General features: G+C 44.9%; 2 protein-coding genes across 2 annotated transcripts in view; one reads left to right on the forward strand and one right to left on the reverse strand.

Annotated features, from left to right (window-relative positions):
- Nucleotides 1–20443, forward strand: part of LOC143009953 (protein unc-13 homolog B-like) — a 50425-nt gene extending 29982 nt beyond the window's left edge. The window contains exons 11-40 of the mRNA XM_076162050.1: nt 4473–4516; nt 4611–4689; nt 5456–5530; nt 5617–5836; nt 5962–6189; nt 6309–6450; nt 6550–6719; nt 8699–8814; nt 8914–9077; nt 9535–9685; nt 9884–9952; nt 10405–10494; nt 10570–10707; nt 10804–10934; nt 11061–11146; nt 11315–11441; nt 11549–11645; nt 11747–11890; nt 12210–12287; nt 12423–12500; nt 15320–15408; nt 16127–16273; nt 16352–16475; nt 16599–16652; nt 16753–16830; nt 17224–17371; nt 17545–17604; nt 17778–17864; nt 17992–18151; nt 18255–20443. Coding sequence (XP_076018165.1) covers nt 4473–4516; nt 4611–4689; nt 5456–5530; nt 5617–5836; nt 5962–6189; nt 6309–6450; nt 6550–6719; nt 8699–8814; nt 8914–9077; nt 9535–9685; nt 9884–9952; nt 10405–10494; nt 10570–10707; nt 10804–10934; nt 11061–11146; nt 11315–11441; nt 11549–11645; nt 11747–11890; nt 12210–12287; nt 12423–12500; nt 15320–15408; nt 16127–16273; nt 16352–16475; nt 16599–16652; nt 16753–16830; nt 17224–17371; nt 17545–17604; nt 17778–17864; nt 17992–18151; nt 18255–18540 — 3660 coding nt within the window. The 3' untranslated portion in view covers nt 18541–20443. The remainder of the gene's footprint in view (nt 1–4472; nt 4517–4610; nt 4690–5455; nt 5531–5616; nt 5837–5961; nt 6190–6308; nt 6451–6549; nt 6720–8698; nt 8815–8913; nt 9078–9534; nt 9686–9883; nt 9953–10404; nt 10495–10569; nt 10708–10803; nt 10935–11060; nt 11147–11314; nt 11442–11548; nt 11646–11746; nt 11891–12209; nt 12288–12422; nt 12501–15319; nt 15409–16126; nt 16274–16351; nt 16476–16598; nt 16653–16752; nt 16831–17223; nt 17372–17544; nt 17605–17777; nt 17865–17991; nt 18152–18254) is intronic.
- LOC143009957 (phospholipase A2-like) overlaps nt 1–20873 on the reverse strand; it is a 124681-nt gene that overhangs the window by 89384 nt on the left and 14424 nt on the right. The gene's annotated exons all lie outside the window — the stretch shown is intronic.

The raw sequence follows: 20873 nt of genomic DNA on the forward strand, positions 1-20873 counted from the left end.
TAAGCCTGAAATCCTAGACACATAGAATTAAGTTATAAAAAAAGGAGAACAGAATATTTATACATTTTAATTTTTTACATTTATTATTGAAATTACACTCCCAGTACATTTCTAATTCCATTCGGCTAATATGCTCATCATCTTCATCACCAATTCCCTAGCAGTGAGAGGTAATGTGCTCCATTCTGATATGTGTGATTCTACTTTTCACTTACCAAACCCTTATCAGGCCAATACACACCTCCAGTGCTGGAGTCCCATTGCAGACCTCTAGTTAAGGTGTGGATTAATGATGTTTGTAACCCTCCTCTCTGGCATAATTTACATCATAGAACCTAAAGCTTTTTTTTACCAGTAGAGGTCAGCAATAATCCAAAACATGAATAAGCTCTACCATATATCCATGGCATATTAGACATTTATACTTTACAGCTGAGCCAAAACCTGCATACTTGCATAGTCTGCTGGCACAGAGTAACATGAGCACCCCATTGGAGTTAGTGTATCTTACAGCAACTGTAAGAGGTTAACTCACTAAGATAAATTCATGTTACCTTTTCAGAGTTCTTAAGAATCACTGCAGTGTGTACAGTGTGGGTGATGGGTCAGAGCTGTATGGTGCATGCAGCTGGTTATGGTGCTGAAGAATGACATGGCCCTGGAGGAGAGAATTGAACTGTCATCTAATTACCAAGCTGTCCTTCTGCAGCATCCTAATTACAGAGATCCAAGCAGCTGCATGGTGACCCTTGTGAGAGTTGCTGTTAAAACAGCACAATCTTTTCCTCGTATGCACTGTATTGATATAGTGTAGTGCTCCCAGGCCCTAAGCTGTTCATTGTGTAATGGTAAATTGTGATCAAATGAAAAATAATACAATTCTTTCCTGTCTTTTCTTTGTGGTAGCCATAACCTGAGTGTGTGTTGGACTTTTGTTAAGGTTTAATGACTAATATGTCTGATTTGGCTATTTTATTTAAAATTTCTGACATGGTTTTCATTTTCAAGTTTTGGTTCAGACTACCTTTCAGTGATTGGCATGTTTAAAATATTGGACTGTGCTTACACCACTCTCAGGACGACGCTGTGGAAAAAGCAGTGAGGCACCGGTTTGTCCATGTCCAGAAAGAGTTGATCCAGAGTGCCATTTCTCAGGGATGTTCACCAGAGGGAACCTCAGTGAACAGGATGGAACATATGGCACAGAGCTACTTCCGCTCTCGCCAAAGAGACGCGAGGTCCCAAAGCAGAAATCACAGAGCCCCAAAGTTGGGCAGGTTCTGCAGAGAAAGCTGCAGAAGTGCCAACAGGGGCCAGGGGATAACTCTTTCCATGAATTGGCGTCAGTAGCAGTAGAGGAGGACTTTTTCATCTGTGGCCTTAAGACAGACTCAGCCAACAGAGAGCTAACAAAAGCTTGTCTGCTGCCTAATGGCCATGGTCATAAAATGGGTTTGAGCACACCTGCGTTAGTGGGACTGGACTCAAGAAGGGAATGTCAGTTTGAGGCCCCCTGTACTGTCCACACAAACTGTGCCAACACTGACCTCACCCCATCTGGGGAAACCAGTAGTTCTGATTGCCAGGAAGGCATTGGGGTTGTAGAGGATACTATACCTAGGCCTAGTGAAACAATCTCAGATGATGACAAGGGGGAAACGGAGGATGAAGAAGAAGAGAAAAGTTCTAGCAATGTAGTGGAACATATCCTTAAAGAGTTGAAAGGCATTAACAAAATCCAGGAGGAAATTTCAGACCTGAGGCATTACCTGACATCTGTGCGAGGCTCTGTGGATGAAGTTTCCTTTTGTGTGGATGCAGTGCTTAATGAGATCGAGGAGCTGTACTCTGGGGCTGCAGCTCCACCCCTTCCTGAGCCTCTACCTCCGGCACCTAAGATGAGGCGAGGAAGTCTAGGTAGACAGAATGCCATCACATCCCTCCATGCAAGAAACGCCAGTCCTTTGTTGGAGGATTGTGGCAAAGATTCAGGACATATACCATCTCACAGGTCACCCAAACAATGGCCAGCTGCTTTAGTCACTCACAAATCAGACCAGCAAAGAGATCAGGAGAGCTCGGAGAAGGGTTCACGAATCCACACAGAAGGCCCCACAAGAACTGACCTCTGCTACATGGGACATCATTGTGGCCACGACTGCCAAAGTACCAGCTCATTGTCCTCGTTTCACAGTTCTATCTGTCCAGAGGGTGGCAATAGTTTTCTTTCTAGTGAGTATGACAGGTGGTCGTCTGTTGACATTCGGCACAGTGTAAGTGCAGAAGGTGGCTGGAGTGAAGAGGACATCTGTTCATGTGTGAACAGTGGGGAAGAGTTAGGGAATTTCCCAGATGTTTGGGACAGGTACGCCACGGAGGAGACGCAAAGCAGCACACCAGGTCATTCATCACGCAACAGCTCTGAGCACCCGTCACTGCTGTCTGGACAACATTACAAGTCTCCGTCCAGCTCATCGAGTGTTTTAGACTGCGGGCCCCCCAGGCTGCAAGCTGGAGAAGAAAATGTGGAGTGTGATTGTGCCGCGAACTGTCCATACTCGCGTAGCTCTGGTTATCACACTATGGATGCGTGTGCAGATGAACAGGGTAGTGAACCCTCTAGGAGCCTCAGTTGTTCCACTGTTCTGTTGACAGATTGTGATGATCTGGGCCCTCAATCACCATATGATGAATGTCCATCATCAGCTGATACTCTGGATTTGGGGTCTGCAGAGAGTTTAGATAGGGAGTGGACATACCACAGTAACCCTAGGGAAGATGGAGGAGACTCTGTGTCACAGGTGTCTTCTGCAATCGATTTGGAAAAAACAACCACGCCCCCCACTGTAGGCTTTGATGTGACGTTTAGCAACGCTGTGCTCAATATTAGATCAGCATTGAAAGGGGCTTTCAAAAAGCTTGAAGGCACCAATCCTGAATGTGTGAGAGATGAGAGTGGGCCTGAGGCAGCTCTCTCCCTGGTCAGACAAGCCAGCGAACCCAGTGAGGGGCCGAGCAGGAGAGAGTGTACAGAGAGAAAAGCCAGCCTCCCAGAGAATTGCACTCATTTGGGAATGCCGAAAGAGGACAGTGAGCCCTCAATCTATGTGGATTGTGTCCTGGCAAATGAGGATCTGACCTGCACCCTTGAAGTGAACCACTCTTCCTGCACCCCAACAGAATACCATTCTATAGAGATTTCACAGGACAAAGGAGAATGTCCTACAGATGGAGAACTGTCCAACCCTGACATGACACCGGACCATTGTCCAGCAGAGCAGGGAGAGGGACCGTTGGGTCCAGTATTTACCACTGATGAACTGAGGTTAAGTCCAATTAGGGAAAACCAGGTGCTTGATCAGGCAGACCTTAGTAAGCCAACTGATCCCAGCCACAAAGAGCGTATAGCTAATTTCCAGCGCGTTCTTAGAGAAAAGAGGCAATCGCGGCATCGCTTGTCTAAATCTGCTCAGGGATCCCAGGGCTCACATGGGTCCCATGGCTCTCATGGCTCTCATGGCTCTCATGGCTCCTATGGCTCTCATGGCTCCCATGGTTCTCAAGGATCCCAGGGATCCCAATCTCTGGATGAGTTTTTCCCAGGTATTTTTTAAGGAGATTTACTTGATTAGTTGTTTGGTTGTCTTATTTTCAATTTCACATTGTTTTACTGTATTTTGCTCAACTGCAGTTATTTAACAGACACAAGCTTTGATTCTGCTATGATTTTGTTTCCCTTTGCAGAATTTGGCAGAGAAGATGATCAGGTTACTCATGTAATATTAGATCCATATTTAAGTTAATATCTTGTATTTCAGTTCATTTTTATTGCCTGATGATTGCATTTCATTTTCATTATTGAATGTAATTTCCATCTCTGGTTCCTACCTAAGTTACCATGGCATGGACTGTTCACTTTATTTGTCGTTTGTCATTGAATTTGAAAAATGTGAATTTAAAATTGAGGCTGTGCAAGCAGATTTGCATTTCATGAACTAGAAACAATACCGGGTTTATCAGTAGAATTGAGTTAGTTAGTTAATCAAAAACGTCTAACTGTCATTGTAGAATAGACATGACTTGTCATGTGACTTAAATTATTCTGCATAATAAAGAGCTCATTGTTTGATCCAGATATTAGCTTTAGTTTCAGATCTCCCAGCCAGCTCTTTTGTTTTTGCAGCTCAACCTGTAATAGCTTTTTAGTACTAAATATCTGTGTCATTTTGTCCATGTTGCATTTTATGACATCTTGTGCATCTTTGGCAATATTTTGAGCAAGTGGCTCAAGGGCAACAGAATACATAATATGGCATCATCACATTTTTATTTGACTTGCATGTTCTATAATATCTGAGAGGTGAAACTCAACCAAATTCAACTCCCTTACCATTACATTACCTTCCTGTTCTCATCGCACTGTATAATGTTGTCTAGGCTTTTGTTTAATCTAAGTCTAAAAACTCTTTTAGGGTCAAGATGAAGATCCATCCAATGCCAGGCAGGCCTTACCAGGGTAAGTTGATAAGCAGTGAATAAGCAGAGTTCATTATGTTCTATTAGAAAACCGCTAGTTAAACTTTGACTTCAACTTTTTGTTCTGTGCGTAGCGGTGGATCTGGTCTGTATGGAATCGACAGCATGCCGGACCTTCGCAAAAAGAAACCGATCGCTTTGGTCAGCGACGTGGTGAGTGCTACTCCTGTAACATCTCCTCAACTTTGTTCTCTCTTTGTGAGCGAATGTCCGTCTATTTTTCATACCAACACACACATCCGGGTTGTGCTTTTAACATTGAGCTGAGTTTGGGATTGTTTGTTATCAACAAATGGAGACAGATATAAGATCCAAATGCTAATTTCTCTCTCCCTCCTCTCTTGAACCCAAAACTATTCCCTACAACTCTCTTGAATGCATTCACTCTCCTTGGTCAGGCTATGGTAAGTTAATAGAACATGAAAATGCCCTTCCCTTCTCTACTAAAGACAACAGTAGGCCAAAAGCAGTAGTTGCATGCATACTCCTTGGTCCTGGGTAGCTTTTCTTCCTATTTGACATTTTTAATTTTTATCAGCAAATCAACCTCCCTGCTTCCCCTCCTGAGCCACGCACAGGCAAAGAAAGGATTGGAAACACACTAACATTCACACAGAAATTTGCGGGTGATGGTCCTGTATGTTTGTTGTTTTTTACCCCTGGTTTGACCCTTGTCCCTTTTAGTAATCTCTTCCTCACTAGTTGCTTTACGTTCTGTGGTTCCTCCCTAACGGTACTCAAATGGGTTTTCCAAGCACATCGTAACAATGCACTAATATCTTGGGGAAGAAGACGCAATAACCCTACTCACCCCTTTGTTACCCCTGGCCCCCTTTTCACAGTACTGACCTTTGTATTTCAGCGGTGAGCTTGGTTGTGGGTTTTTATGTGTACATTTTTACTTTGTCATATTGTTCAGTCCCTTGTCCAAGCCAGAAAGGCAGGGATCACTTCTGCCATGGCTGCAAGGTCCTCAATCAAAGACGAGGAGCTGGTGAGTAAAACAAGATCAAGGTCATACCATCTCTCAAATATGTTAATGTAAGAGTTACATAACTTTTCAAATGTGTTGTCCTATAGAAAAACCATGTGTACAAGAAGACCCTCCAGGCTCTCATTTATCCAATATCCTGCACGACACCACATAACTTCGAGGTGTGGACCGCCACTACGCCCACGTACTGCTACGAGTGCGAGGGGTTGCTGTGGGGAATCGCACGGCAAGGCATGCGTTGCTCTGAGTGTGGGGTCAAATGCCACGAGAAGTGCCAAGAGCTGCTGAACGCCGACTGTCTACAGCGTAAGTGTTGCCCAAGGATTAAGATATGTGCTCATAGGGGAAGTAAACACAACAGAGTCTCTCAAAGGCTTTACGGTTTCTTTCAGAGACTCTTTGTTGCTTAATTGCGTCTTCTGTTGATTTAGGCGCTGCTGAGAAAAGCTCTAAGCATGGAGCCGAAGACCGGACTCAGAATATCATCATGGCCATGAAGGACAGGATGAAGATCAGAGAGAGGAACAAGCCAGAGATCTTTGAGGTCATCAGGGACGTGTTCGTCATCAGCAAGGCCATCCATGCCCAGCAGATGAAGACCATCAAACAGAGCGTGTTGGATGGCACCTCCAAGTGGTCTGCAAAAATAACCATCACAGGTATCTCTCTCTCTCACTCTCTCTCTCTCTTTTCAGTAAGAACGCAGAACAACAAAGATCAAATCAACCAATGTGGTACCATTTGTTCATCATGTCCTTGTCTCTCTGCGTGGCGTCAGTTGTTTGTGCTCAGGGTCTTCAGGCAAAGGACAAGACGGGGTCCAGTGATCCATACGTCACTGTTCAGGTTGGCAAGACCAAGAAGAGAACAAAGACCATTTATGGCAACCTCAATCCAGTCTGGGAGGAGAAATTCCACTTGTGAGTCAACAAAAGCTCTTACAATATTCAGTCAGTCCTTAGTTTCCAAGGGTTTCATAGTAAGTATTTAACACACTACTGCTACTTCTGTTTTGTCAGCGAGTGCCACAACTCCTCTGACCGAATCAAAGTGCGTGTGTGGGATGAGGATGATGACATCAAATCCAGGGTGAAGCAGCGTCTGAAAAGGGAATCGGATGATTTCCTGGGCCAAAGCATCATCGAAGTCAGAACGCTGAGCGGAGAAATGGACGTCTGGTACAACCTGGGTCAGTATGCTGTCCTGTTTACTAACTATTTGTAAGATACAACCCATGAAACAAGTAAACAAGGGTGGGTTTACTTTTAGTAGTTTAGTTTCATTGAAGTTGGGTACATTGTGAAGACAAACCTCTGAAACTCAACCCAAAAATGTGCTTCTGTGGCATTGGACCCCTGTATAGATAAGAGGGCTGAATGCAGGTAGTATTGATTTAGTAATATCTCATTTTTACTGCATGTCCAGAGTCCCAGTATCATTCAACAGTAAAGAGCCTCAATGCCAGTGATGACAACAGATGCCAAAGATAAACGTTCGAAGGCCGACTCCTTTAAATGTCGCCTGTCTCAAGGATGGACGCTTTGACGACCATTGCCAGAAACAAAAAAAACCTTTAGCCGCTGCGCTGCTCAGAAAATACAACTGGAAGGAACCTTGGAAAAAATGTGATTTAAAGCTTCTTCACAGCTGTCAGATAGTGAAATATATTCTGCTGCATTTGGTGTTCAGGGGTTTCCGTTACACTTAGGTCCCCTCAGGCCTTTTCTGTCTGTGTCCGCGTGGAAACCACAGAACCTGCATCTCATTAGCTAGTATGGATTACTTTGTCCTGATTCATGCTTCACCAGCTTCCAATGAGGTGTACAGTCTCACCATATCTGTACGCTTCTGTATGCTGCTTTCAGTTTGAAGCCCATTACCCTCATCTCCTCAGCCTGAAGCGACAAGAAGAACATTTCCTGTATGGCAACACAGGCACTAAAGCATAAACCCCTAGAGTCTGAAAGAAGTTATCGGAAAAGGATCTGAATCCAGTTATTTACCATTTGGTAGAACTTGAACTATCGGTCACTTGGACATCAGAGGAAACGGTGTTAAGTGGAATAGATCTGCTGCTCGGGTTATCTAGAGTTCACCTTCATCTCAGGATAAATTCCCCCCTCCTTTTGTCATTTTGATCAAACTATCTTGTCTTTAGAACCTTATTTTAGCCTTTCCCGTCTTTGTGTCCTGTGTTTTCTGGTTTTCTCCAAACATCATCAGACTATTTTGCCATATGCTGTCCGGCTGGTAGGACAATGAGGTTAAATGATAGTTTGAGTCACATTATTGATCCTGGCTTCATCACCGTGACAACTAACCCTTTACAGACACCTCTGCATGTCGGTGGAACAACACCTTGTCTGCCTCCATGTTGCGTTTAACCCTGAGCACATCTCGTGTCTCTACTTGATTAAAAAGCTGAAAATGACTTCACCATGGCAATAATCAATCTTCCACTGGTAGAGCATGAACTGAATATGAATGCGCCTATAAATCTGCAGCCCTTTAAACTGGGAGAATCTGAAGTGCCCTCTTTAACAAAAGGAATATTTAGTTTATTAATTAGGACTTCAGAGTTATTAAGGAGAATTTGAATTTCTGTGCTCAGTCATGTAATCCAGCACTTCTCAGCCCTCGGCTCTAAGTCCCTTTCTCCATCTCCGTCTCCTGCCTGAAATCACCCCCCCTCTTCCCTCCCTCACTCTTTCCCTTCTTCCTCCTGATGTGTGATTACCAAGCAGCAGCACTCCACTCGGAAATCGACCGCCCGGCCGACCGACATGTACAAATTACCCTAATGATGTGCCTGTCGGGGCAAATAGCTGGGGTGAGCCGCCAAGCACTCCACCTCCTAAAACGATGCGGCTCAAGTGTCGCCGCTTATCAAGCACAGATCCATACAGCCCACTGCCATTGTCTCCCCTCGCTATCAGCTGGAGGACTTCTATTAGTGTTGCGAGCTCTGCACCGCCATCAAACTGCAGAAACAGGAGGCCCTTACAATAGATCTGACAAGTTAATAGTCTGTAATTAGTGTTGTGTTAACAGACCTGGTTTTATTTGCCTCCATGTCAACGACTCGGGTCGGTGTCGTGAATTGAGAGCGAGCTTACAGTCCAGTACGTTTCTGTACGTGCATGTGAACGTATGTGTGTTTGATTGCAGAGAAACGAACGGATAAGTCGGCCGTGTCGGGCGCCATTCGCCTCCAGATCAATGTGGAGATCAAGGGAGAGGAGAAAGTGGCTCCCTATCATCTGCAGTACACCTGCCTGCATGAGGTACTGGATCCACAAAAGTTTGTGTTAATAACTGGCACACACACACACACACACACTGAGAGCCCAAATAATCTCACACCGCTGTCCTGTCCATTGCAGAACCTGTTCCACCACTCCACAGACGTGCTTGGGCAGGGTGTGGTCAAGATCCCCGAGGCAAAGGGAGACGACGCGTGGAAGGTCTACTTTGACGACGTGGCACAGGAAATTGTGGACGAGTTTGCCATGCGCTATGGGATCGAGTCCATCTACCAGGCCATGACGTGAGTGTGTGTTCAGCTCTGGTTGATCCCCTGCCTCTCCTTCTTCTCTCCATTCCTTGCCCCCTCGCCTTTAGCTCCGATATGAAAGTGACATTCAATTCTGTTTTCATTCCCTGTTGGCCTCCAAATGAAGAAAAGTCAATTATGGATGGGGCTGTGAGTGAATCTGTCACTGTGATGTGGCATCCTCCATACAGATGCCTTTTAGTCTGGCCCATCAGTCATACAAAGCACACTGCACTGGTCCATCCCTCAGATGGAATGTGCCAGGTAGCTGATAGGGAGATGAAACAGCAGCTCATTGGACCAAAACAACATCATTTAGACTGAATAACCAAAACACTGTCATTTCAATCATTTAAATTTTGAGTAGGTTCATGTTGAAGCTGCCTGCTCTTCTGCTCTTCTGCTCCTCTGCCCTTCACCAAGCTCAGCCTGTGTGTTTTCTCTTTCCCAGCCACTTTGCCTGCCTCTCCTCTAAGTACATGTGTCCCGGGGTTCCTGCCGTGATGAGCACCCTGCTGGCCAATATAAATGCCTTCTACGCCCACACCACCGCCTCCACCAATGTGTCCGCCTCCGACCGCTTTGCTGCCTCCAATTTCGGGGTTTGTGTTGACACACACACACACACACTTAACACACACACAGTACCATATGTCTCTTGCTTGTTTTCTTCTCTATTCCTCTCTTCTCCTTGTCGTTTTGTATTTGTTGTTATAAATCGCCCAAACTATGAGTTCTCGAGCCTCATGACTTTAATGCTGACTTCACCATCCTCTCTATTTTGTTTTTCTCCAATACAGAAAGAACGCTTCGTCAAACTCTTAGACCAGTTACACAACTCCTTGCGCATCGACCTCTCCACTTATAGGGTAAGAATTTAAATGGATGAATAAATCTAATTACTATCTTATAACTGATGTCATTCCTGATCCCTGTATTGTTTCTTTCACATTCGTATCTCACCTGCTTCACCACCCAGAATGAACCCCTGTGGTCTCTTGTAATGAGAGTTGAGGATGTATTAGCTCCATTTAAAGAAAATAGAAAATAAATCATGAATTTCTTTGAATACAATCATTCATCTGTCCAGTGAGTCAGATTGTTTGCTGAAGGTGTCGCTCACCTTCATGTTAGAAATGAGCAAATGACATCACTTTACAATGTCTGGTTTGTCTCTGCAATGAACATCAGTACAACCAAAACACTCAGAAACCAACCAAATATTAGAGAGTAGAAAAGTCTCTGTCTTGTTTACTGTATTGTATTTTCTGAGTATGAAGTTAAAAGGTTTATATAAGCGGAACTTGCTTCTCTCTCCCAGAACCACTTCCCTGCCAGCAGTAAGGAACGGCTGCAGGATTTGAAATCCACAGTGGATCTTCTAACCAGCATCACCTTCTTCAGGATGAAGGTATGAAACGTATAGTCTTCCATGCGCTGTGTCTCTTTACCATAGTTAGTGATCTCACCAGATGGTTGTGTTCAGGTCCAGGAGCTGCAGTCTCCACCCAGAGCCAGCCAGGTGGTGAGGGACTGTGTCAAGGCCTGCCTCAACTCCACATACGACTACATCTTCAATAACTGCCACGAGCTGTACAGCAGGCAGTACCAACCTTCAGACGCAGTGAGTCCAACACCAGTGAAACAATACACAAGCCTCAGACAGTGAAAACATGTCAAAGTCTACATAACATTGTCTTTTGTTGTTTTTCTTATCCAGAACAAGGAGGAGCTCCCATTGGATGAGCAGGGACCAAGCAACAAGAACCTGGACTTCTGGCCCAAACTCATCATGCTAATCGTTTCCATCATTGAAGAGGACACAAACTCGTACACGACTGTGCTCAACCAGTGAGTATCCAGCACACGTTGGTCCACCTAAAGGGAAGAGACCATCCTGGAGAGAAAGGGAAGAGGGGGAAATAGACATAAATCAACACCGTGACTGTATCTCTCAATGTGCTGCTTCTCTTTCAGGTTCCCTCAAGAGCTCAATGTGGGAAAGGTGTCTGCAGAGGTCATGTGGTCATTATTTGCACAGGATATGAACTATGCTTTGGAAGGTGAGTGTGGGCTTAGTTTGATTACCTGCTGTAGGTCTATTATCAGCTGAGTGTGTGCTGCAAAGAAGGATCAATGTTATCGTAGAGTAATGAACACACTACCTCTCTACCCACTGTCATCTCTTAAGGGTTTAGGGATTAACGTTCCTCTTTGTTTGTACCCGGCAGAGCACGACACGCACAAGCTGTGTAAGAGCACCGACTACATGAACCTGCACTTCAAGGTCAAGTGGCTCTACAACGAATACGTCAAGGAGCTGCCAAACTTCAAGGACGTCACTCCCGATTACCCTTCGTAAGTGACCGTGACGTTGTGATTTTGAGAAGAGAGCGGCAAATTCTTCTCCCAGTGATTGATGAGTTGAGCCACAACCCTGCTCTTCTTCATTTCCTCTCCTGTAGGTGGTTCTTACACTTTGTGCTGCAGTGGCTGGATGAGAATGAAGACGTGTCCATGGAGTTCATGCACGGCGCCTTAGAGAGGGACAAGAAAGATGGAGTAAGACAATAAACTATCTGCTTTGGCTTTAGAATGGTTCTGTAGCAAACATAACATTGGCTACATGGTGATTTTCCTCTGCTCGTCTTCCTCCGCCTCAGTTCCAGCAGACGTCGGAGCACGCTCTGTTCTCCTGCTCTGTGGTGGACATCTTCACGCAGCTCAACCAGAGCTTTGAGATCGTCAAGAAACTGGAGTGTCCAGACCCTAAAGTCATGGCTCAGTACAGCCGCCGCTTCTCCAAGGTAAACCCCTCCTCCAAGTGATCGAGACCCAGAGCACTTTAAAGCAGATTACAGCACAGAGACTTGTTTGTAACTCCTTTTATAGGAAGCTCCAGTGTGGCTTTGGCATCAGCACATTCCCTAATGTAACTGTAATAACGGTTAGTTATTGTCTCGACCTTTTGGCTTCATGACTGTTGCTGATTTTCTCGTATGTCCTCATTAAAATGAAAAGGCAAATTGCGTTGTTAAAAAAGAAGAGATTGGGTTGTAAAGTTTTCCAAATGAAATGGATGTTTTATCCTCTGTGTTAATGTGTTCCTCCTCTTTTCCTTCACAGACAATAGTCAAAGTTCTTCTGCAGTACAGCGCCATTCTGACCAAGAGATTCCCCTCTTACATCGACAAGGAGAAGATTGTGAGTTTGCTGTCTTTAAAGCTGTTTAATGTTTCATTGTCCTGTGTGTCTTTTTAATGACCTTGCAATTTTTAAAACACACTTTGATGGAACCTCCTGTTCTCTCTGTCTCTCCTGTCCTGTCTCCTCTCGCAGCCCTGCGTCTTGATGAACAACGTGCAGCAGTTGAGAATCCAGCTGGAGAAGATGTTTGAGTCCATGGGTGCCAAACAGGTACAAACACACAACTGGGACAAAGCCTCAAACATGCTGAGCACCTGATAAATGACACAGAGTCACACAGAGGCTGGAGACGGAAATGATGAAGGAACTTGAATTTGTGACATCTCATTAAAAGTAACACAAAAATAACACAACTAAACTAAATGACCATAATACAAAAATAAGGTGAAAACTAAGTGGTGTTGCAGTCTTAAGTGTTTTCCTTGACATTGTCATACGTTTTGTCTCTTATGTCTGCATGCCAGATTGCAAGAGAGGAAGCACAGGTATGTGTTGCCGTGGTAACTACAGTAAGGCCATTAAGACTAGATGGCTATCCTGAATTAGGACGTAGTCTAAGTGATGTATGTCGTGGTCAAGAGGTACAGAGAGGTATATCGAGGTATAGAGCAGTTTATAGAGGTATAGAGCAGTACACAGAGCAGTATATAGGCCATGTATCGTCCTGGTGTCTGATGTGATGTGTGTGTGTGTGTGTGTGAGCTTAGCCTGAGATCAATACTCACAGGTTTGACCCCGTGCCGCCTCATAGAGTAGAGACTAATGGCCAGATAGTTAATTTAATAATGTCCCCCTGTGTCGGTGTCCTGAGTGAGCCACAGTAAAGATGATCTATAGATTCTCTCAGCTGTGACTCCTCTTAGAATCCATAACCCTGTTCATCAGCGCTATCATTTATTATTCTGTAGTGTTTGGCTTAGAACCGTGCTGTAGATTTGAGTTTCAACCAGCATCTTCACTTTACCGTTAAAGCAAAATGAACTGGAGGAAGAGGAGGAGGGGGAGAAAGGAGAGGAGGTAGGTTTGTGGAGTAAATCAGTAAGGATGAAGATCTCATCCCTGCAGCAGCGCCTGGTTAAGCTTAAAAACACAACTTTTCCCCTCTTCCTTTAAATTGGACAGCGAGTCGTAGCTGAGGATGAGGAAGGACAGACGCCGGTGGGTTCAGCTGTAGTCCACTGAGATGACGTAGTAGTCAAGCTGCCTGTAGTTCAACTGATAGAACATTCAACCAACCACTTCTAGCTGCTTCCTGTTCCTGTTTCCTGTAAAGAGTTTGATGTCTTCTGACTGCTTTAAGTTGCTGTTTGATCCTTTAGGTTAAAGTAGTCCATCTAAATAAAAGACTAACCTCCCTATGCCATGTAGTTACACTATAGCCTTTTTCTTAATGTTCTTTATGCTTCTGATAATAATGGAAGGTAATGAAAGTACAGGCCCATAAATGAACTCAGGCTTTTAAAGTTCAACACGTCTCGTTTTCTTGTGTTCTTTCTCTGCCACTGCCAAGTTTGAGGAAAATGAGGAGGAGGAGGAGGAGGAGGAGGAGAAAATAGGGGAGGATGGGGAGAGACTGGAGGTTTGTTTGTGGTGTCAACCTGGACTTAGACTCCCTGTCACTACTGCCATTTTCTCCTTTTCCCTGTTGTGTGTGTGTTTTATGTGATCGTTGATGTTTTTTCCAGCCATTTTTTCAAAGTTGTGTGTGGTTATTTATTCCACGTTTCTATAGTAAACATTCCATCGTCACGTCTCCCCCTGTGGCTCTGTCTCAATCTCGTCTTGTATCTCTGTGTCTTTGTTAATTTCTGTTTTCCCTCTTCGTCCTGTCCCGTTTACCACGTAGCCTGACAAAGAGAAGGTGGGTTTCCTGTACTTACTTCCTGTGTTACAAAGACGTGAACTGATCCTCATTTTCAAGTCTGGTTGCGTCGTGCACCCAGAAATGTTGACGTTCTTTATTTTCCTTTCTCTCCATCACAAATGACTCTTCACATTGCCTCCACACGCGCACACACACACACACAGACGGCTGCACCGGTACAGAAGGTAGGTTCTCTTGTCAAACACAAGGGCGAACGCGGAACAGCACAGTCGGCCGCCACTGCACTTTACATAATTGCCATCGATCCGCTGCTTTCCGCCTAATATCAATAAAGAATCTAATCAAAATCATGAGGGAAGTGAGGGTTAATTGAGGTTGTCCTGTTTCACCCCTAACCCGCCTGTGCTGCTGTAGACTGAGAAGGCGTTTGGAGATAGAAAGGTGAGTGTAGGTGCACGGATACACACAAACTCATTCAGCTCATTAGCATCCCAGATAGGACGCGATCCATGTCTGAGCCGCCTCTCCTCCCCCTGAAGCCTTCTTCCCTTCGTGCCTCGTGGCCGAACCGCTCTGGCCGCGGAACTCTGGCAGGCCCATGAATCAGAGGCCCGTTGGATCATTGACTTAATGAGCCTTCCTCTGGCTCCGCTCTTCCTCCGGGCTCTGCTTATTTAGACGGTGTTACACCTGAGTTTAGGGCTGCTGGAGGAAATTCATGATCCTTCTGTCCTCCTCTCCTCCTCCATTTCCTCACCCTGTGCCTGTTAGACCCGCTGCTCGTGAGACACAAATGGCTTTTCAGATAAAACAGAATGTGTCAAACATACTAAACACTCACTGAAGTTCACCATGGAAACTTGAAAACTGGTAACTGTGCTTTAAGAGATATGTGAATATAAGATTGTTCTAGTCCACATTTGGGACTATGCGTCATCATTTTCTTCTGTATTTTATAAATTAATAGATGATTATTCCTATAACTATTATCTTTGTAAAGTTTGATCATTTTCCAGTTTTCCAGGCGGCCACTGGCTTCCATTCATTCCCACCTAACAGGCTCATAAAAACAACTCTTAAGTTGTTTGATCCATGACTCTGAACATCCCGTATGCATTGTTTGCCAAAAATGTCACTTTGTACCATCATGCAAGCACTGTTCCATGTTTACATTCATGCTCTCTGTCTGCTCTTCTGTCTGCAGCTGGACCCTGAGGCCTCAGACCTGCTGAACGAGCTGCAGGTGAAGCTCAACACTGTGCTGGATGAGCTAAGCAGCACTTTTGGGAACAGGTAGCCCGAACTTTCAACACACACAGAGACACATGCACACTAGAGGCTGACATTTTTTCGGGAATCCCACGGGAATTCCGCGGGACGGGAGTCAACTGTACTATTGATCACAAGATTGGGACGGGACAGGCTTAAAAAGTCAACGGGAGAAGACGGGAGCGGGAACCAACCAGTAGGACCAAAGAACAAAACAAAAACAATACAGGACAGGACAGGACAGGACATGCGCCGCCATTTTTGTAGTTTTCTTTCAATAAGGCTACACTGTAACGCAAGTCAAAAGAACTACATGACCCAGAAGCCAACAGTGCTCCCCGCCGCTGCTTTCCGCTAGAAGGCAGAGTGAAACGGCAATGGAGCGAGCAAGTACCAGCGGAAGAGCTGATGAGATAAAAAACGAGTTGCAAAGGAAAGTCCGTAACGACGACCTTTATGTTACGCTCAAACCACTGGAAGGGAAGTCACAGATTGTTCCTAACTTCATGAGAGTCGAGTGTGACAGAATGAACATGCATGTAAGACGAAAACAATGGGTACAGGAGCGGGAGTCATTCTGGATGGGAGCGGGAGTCATTTTACCGGGAGTGGGACGGGACAAGACTTTTTTCTGTGGGAGTGGGACGGGACAGGAGTGCACACACACACACAGACACACAAACATGCACACGCTATTTCCTGTTCCTACCCGTCATGTTTTTCTGTCTTCTTTCTCTCCCAGTTTCCAGAGCCGCATCAACGATTGCATGCGTCAGATGGCGACTCTGCTCTACCAGATCAAAGGGCCAATCAACAACAGCAACAAGAACCAGGTGGAGGCCGACTCCGACAACATGCTGCGACCACTCATGGACTTCCTGGATTTAAAGTGAGTGGATTCATGAACACATAGCCCACAGCTCAGTTCTCTTCTGTTCTGTGTGTCTGAATGTGTTTGTTTCTGCAGGCTGATGCTGTTTGCCGCCGTATGTGAGAAGACTGTTCTCAAACGGGTCCTCAAGGAGCTGTGGAAGATCGTGATGAGCAGTCTGGAGAAGACCATCGTCCTGCCTCAGGGCAACGACACCTTTGTAAGCGGAACAATATGTGTTAATGTTTATGTTGCAGATGAATCAAAGAAATGCTCGCAGCACTAAAGCGATGTTGTGTTGAGAATATTGTATTGTAATTATTATTGTTATTGTGTTTCTCAGGGCGCTCAGATCCTCTCTGCTGCCAAAGAGCTGGGTCAGCTCTCCAAACTGAAGGTACCAGGATCCGTTCAGTCTAACTTTAAAGTGTTTAACGTCACCAGGCTGGGAGAGACGGACCTGATCTGATTCTGTGTGTTTTCCTTCTCTTCTGCAGGATCATATGGCAGGCGAGCCCAAAAGCTTGACTCCCAGGCAGTGTGCTGTCATGGAGGTGGGCCTGGAAACCATCAAGGTCAGTTCATGCTTTCATGTTCCTGGCACCGGCCTCTTAAATCAGCAGGGTTTGTTGATTTAAGATGCGGGTGGAGTTTGTGTGGCTGAAATATGTGGCAAAGATGAACCAGGTGGTATAAAAGCCTCATAAAATACTTCTGAGATTTTTATTATATGTAATTATTGCTGCTTGGGGAAGTTCATGATTTATGAATTCATGATTTATATCCTCTGTAATCATTAAAGGCCTGGATTTAATCATGTTGCTCAGCCTAATATGTCAGCATTTACAGTACAGAAGCATCAACACTCATATCAGGCTTGTCTGAAGATCTGGGAGTCAGTTTGGTTGCAGTATTGACAAAGAATAAGTTCTAAATGGGTAAAATCCAAATGTTTGTTGTCTCTGCAGCAATACTTCCACGCAGGAGGGAACGGGCTGAAGAAAGCTTTCCTGGAGAAGAGTCCCGAGCTGTCGTCCCTCCGTCACGCCCTGTCGCTCTACACGCAGACAACCGACATGCTCATCAAGACGTTTGTGGTGACGCAGCAGGAGCAAGGTAGCTCACACACCACCTCACTGGTTCAAATGATCGTAATGTAATAAGAGCAGACACTGGATGCTTTCTCACAGTGAGCCAGCAGAGGGCAGCACTGCTTTGTTTGGTTTGTTCCTGTATTTAACCTTCTTCTCTTCTCTTTACCTCCCTTGCCTCCTCCTCCTCTCTGCCAGTGCACAATGGGAAGGGTATGAGGTTAACTCCTAATGAGAAAGTGCAGCCAAACAGCCGGGGTAGGTGACATCGCACAACAACAACAACAACTCTCTGTACATTTAGGTTCCTTCACCATCCATCTTCTCTTACCTGCACCCTTTATTTAGCGACTCTGCTTTGTGAATCATTGATGGTTTGTGTTCCATCGCATTGAAAGCTCACTGAGACGTCTGACTGTGCTTTGAAACAGGTTTGGACAAGCTGATAGGCGAGGTGTCCATCCAGATCGACCTCTTCACTCATCCCTCCAACGGGGAGCGCAAAGTGACTGCCAAAGGTCCGTCTGTGTGTTCATAGTCTGCAAACACTGTGGCAAAATGTGGCTTTGTCTCTGTATCCTCAGTTGATTACATCGTCCTCCTTCTGTGTGTGTGTATGTCTGTGTGTGTGTGTGCTTACTGCAGTCTTGGGGGCCAGTGATTTAAAATGGCAGACGTCCGGAATGTTCCGTCCCTTCGTGGAGATCACCATGATCGGTCCTCAACTCAGTGACAAGAAACGCAAATTCCAGACCAAATCTAAGAACAACAGCTGGTCGCCAAAGTTCAACGAGACCTTCACTTTGTAAGCACGGCAACGAGACGCTAAACTGAACCCGACGACAGAAACCATCTCAGTCAGAATGAGTTAGATGAACGTACTAAACCTCTCTCTCTTCTCTCTGCAGCGTGCTTGGTAAGCAGGACGGCTTCGAGTGCTACGAGCTGCAGGCGTGCGTGAAGGACTACTGCTTCGGCCGGGCCGACCGCGTGGTGGGTTTGGCCGTGATCAAGCTGCGAGACGTGGCGGAGAAAGGGAGCGCCGCCTGCTGGTGCCCGCTGGGACAACGCATCCACCTGGACGAGACCGGCCTCAGCACCATGCGCATCCTGTCGCAGCGCTCCAACGACGAAGTGGCCAAGGAGTTCGTACGGCTGAAGTCAGAGACGCGTTCGGCCGAGGAGGGCAGATGAGAAGGAGGAAGAGGAAGGAGAGCTTGGGGCGTTTCCAGACAAAAAACAAAGCAGGGAGTTATTTTTCTGCCGATGGCCACATGGACTCTTTTCCTAGACTCTTGATGTGTCTTAGCTGCTGGTTAAGCGTTTGGCAGCGGCGTTGGTCAACACTCTCCCTCTGTGTTTTCATGCTCACCTTCTCTCACTTTGAAACACTTGTGTTCCCACTTACTATACGACACACACACACACATACCCTCACACCTCCCCTCACCAGCTGTTTTACCAGTGGCCAAATTTTTGAAAACGTTTAAACCTCTCACTCTTTTTATTTTAAGTCTGCAGGAGTGTGTGTGTGCCATCACCTGAAGGGACAGAGGGGCAAAGGCGGCTGCAAACCCACCCTGCCTCACCCTAACCCCTCCCCCTCCTCTTCCCTCCCCCTCCCAGCGTGGCCAATGTGCTTGATGCCTTACACTCTGCAAACTGTGAATGTGTGGTCTGTTTCCTCTCTGGGGTCCATTGAATTTTGCAAAGTAAATGTGAACATATGTTTTGTTGTATTAATGAAGGAGCGACTGCATCACTGAACAGTGTGACTGAATAGAGTTGTATGATACAAACCGTATAAGGTGGATTTTATCTTAAACTTTAAAGCGTAATCAGTTAAATGTGTGTGCCTTTACCATATTGATTCCCTTAGCGTCACGTTTAGAACGATCAAGATGATTTCCCGTTTTGCAATCAATCAAAGACGACATTATGGACGAGAGCGCCGACATTTTACCACAAATCTTATTTATTGGTCCAACAGTCCGGCTCCCGTGATGATGTTGGCTTTATATTTATTATTTTTATATTTATTTATTTTTGTCTTTGCTTATCCTCACCCTGATCTAAAAATACTGTTTACTGTGCGGGAAATGTGTGTGTGAGAGCAGCGGAGTTTGCACAGTCGCTGCTGCACGAGGTGTAACAACACGTTTGGTGACTGACCATGACTGAAAAAGTGATTCTCTCTCTCTCTCGCTTAACCTAAGGCGATAGTCGGTGTATTGGAATGTGCAGATGAGGGGTTTAGACTTTTGTTGTTTACATGTTTTTCCCTGCTGTTCTCTTCTACACTGATCCTATGAGTTGCCTTACATTTATGATGAAACTAAACCTGTGTGTGTGTGTATGTTTTTAACCCTTTTCTGTGTTTCCTTTGGCTCTCAGTAATGAGGTGCAGCCACTTTTGCCCATAATGATGTCGAACCAGTTTTCTAAGTGATGCTCCTTATTGCTGTTTGGTACTTTTAAATCTTTTAACGTACTTTAACACTTAGTAACAACAGTGCATTTTGGCTGTTAGGGTTTATTTGTGATAGTTTCCCTCTGGTAATCTGTTCATTTCCCCTTAAATACCTCTTTGATACTCTGAAATGATGTCAGTCGCTGTATTGCACTGTTTTCAGTTTGATGGACGGGGCTGATGAACAGTGAACTCTGAATGAAGAGCGTGATATCGCTATGGAAACCACAAATGAACCTATTGTTATTTTTTAACTCTTCTTCTTGCCACGTGTAGTTACCAATACGTCTCTTTGCCACAGCACATGAACCCTTGTGAATGATTTCTGATCCACTGGTCGATGAGGACAAATGTTACACAGCATTTTTGTAAAGTACATTCCTTGTGCCAAGTTTGCGAGTGTTCACTTTTGACTGTTTTTGTCTGTTTGTTTTTTATCTTGTCTTTTCTAAATGTGTCGCCCCTTACACTACCACTCAATCACGGCAATATTTGGCAAGTACAGCATCGTACAGTCACACCACGTCACACTAACAGCATTTATGTTGTTTCTTCTTTCTATCAAACTCTGAAATGTTGTCACTATGTAAACATTACAATTGATTTTATTTTGTATAAAGTATTTCAGAAATATCTATAAAAAAAAAGCGTGTGTGTGTGTTTTATTTCCAATCATCTGCATCTGTCTGTCTAACTCCTTTTTACTTGTATTTAGCATTTAGTCCACTAGGGGCAGCAAATCGCAGGAAAACTCGCCATTAGCTTATTGAGCACCTCATTATATATGATAACATAATATATATAACAGTACACGCCTCTCTTTATCTGAACAGAAAATAAGGATTTATATAATAGCTAATCTCACCAAAGTCTTACTAATTCAACATCTTAAACGGCCTTGACTTTGTGGACTCATTTATCACATATTGTTCCACAAAATACATGGATTCTCCACCGTCCTCACTTCAAGTTTCAAGTGTAATTGTCATGTGCACAGTAAAACACAGGTCATACTGAACATGAACATGAATTTAGTGCAATAAAAACATTGTGCAAA

This window comes from Genypterus blacodes, unplaced genomic scaffold, assembly GCF_046128005.1.
Source record: "Genypterus blacodes isolate CSIRO-AG114 ecotype Tasmania unplaced genomic scaffold, CSIRO-AGI_Gbla_v1 ptg000119l_1, whole genome shotgun sequence".
Taxonomy (NCBI): domain Eukaryota; kingdom Metazoa; phylum Chordata; class Actinopteri; order Ophidiiformes; family Ophidiidae; genus Genypterus; species Genypterus blacodes.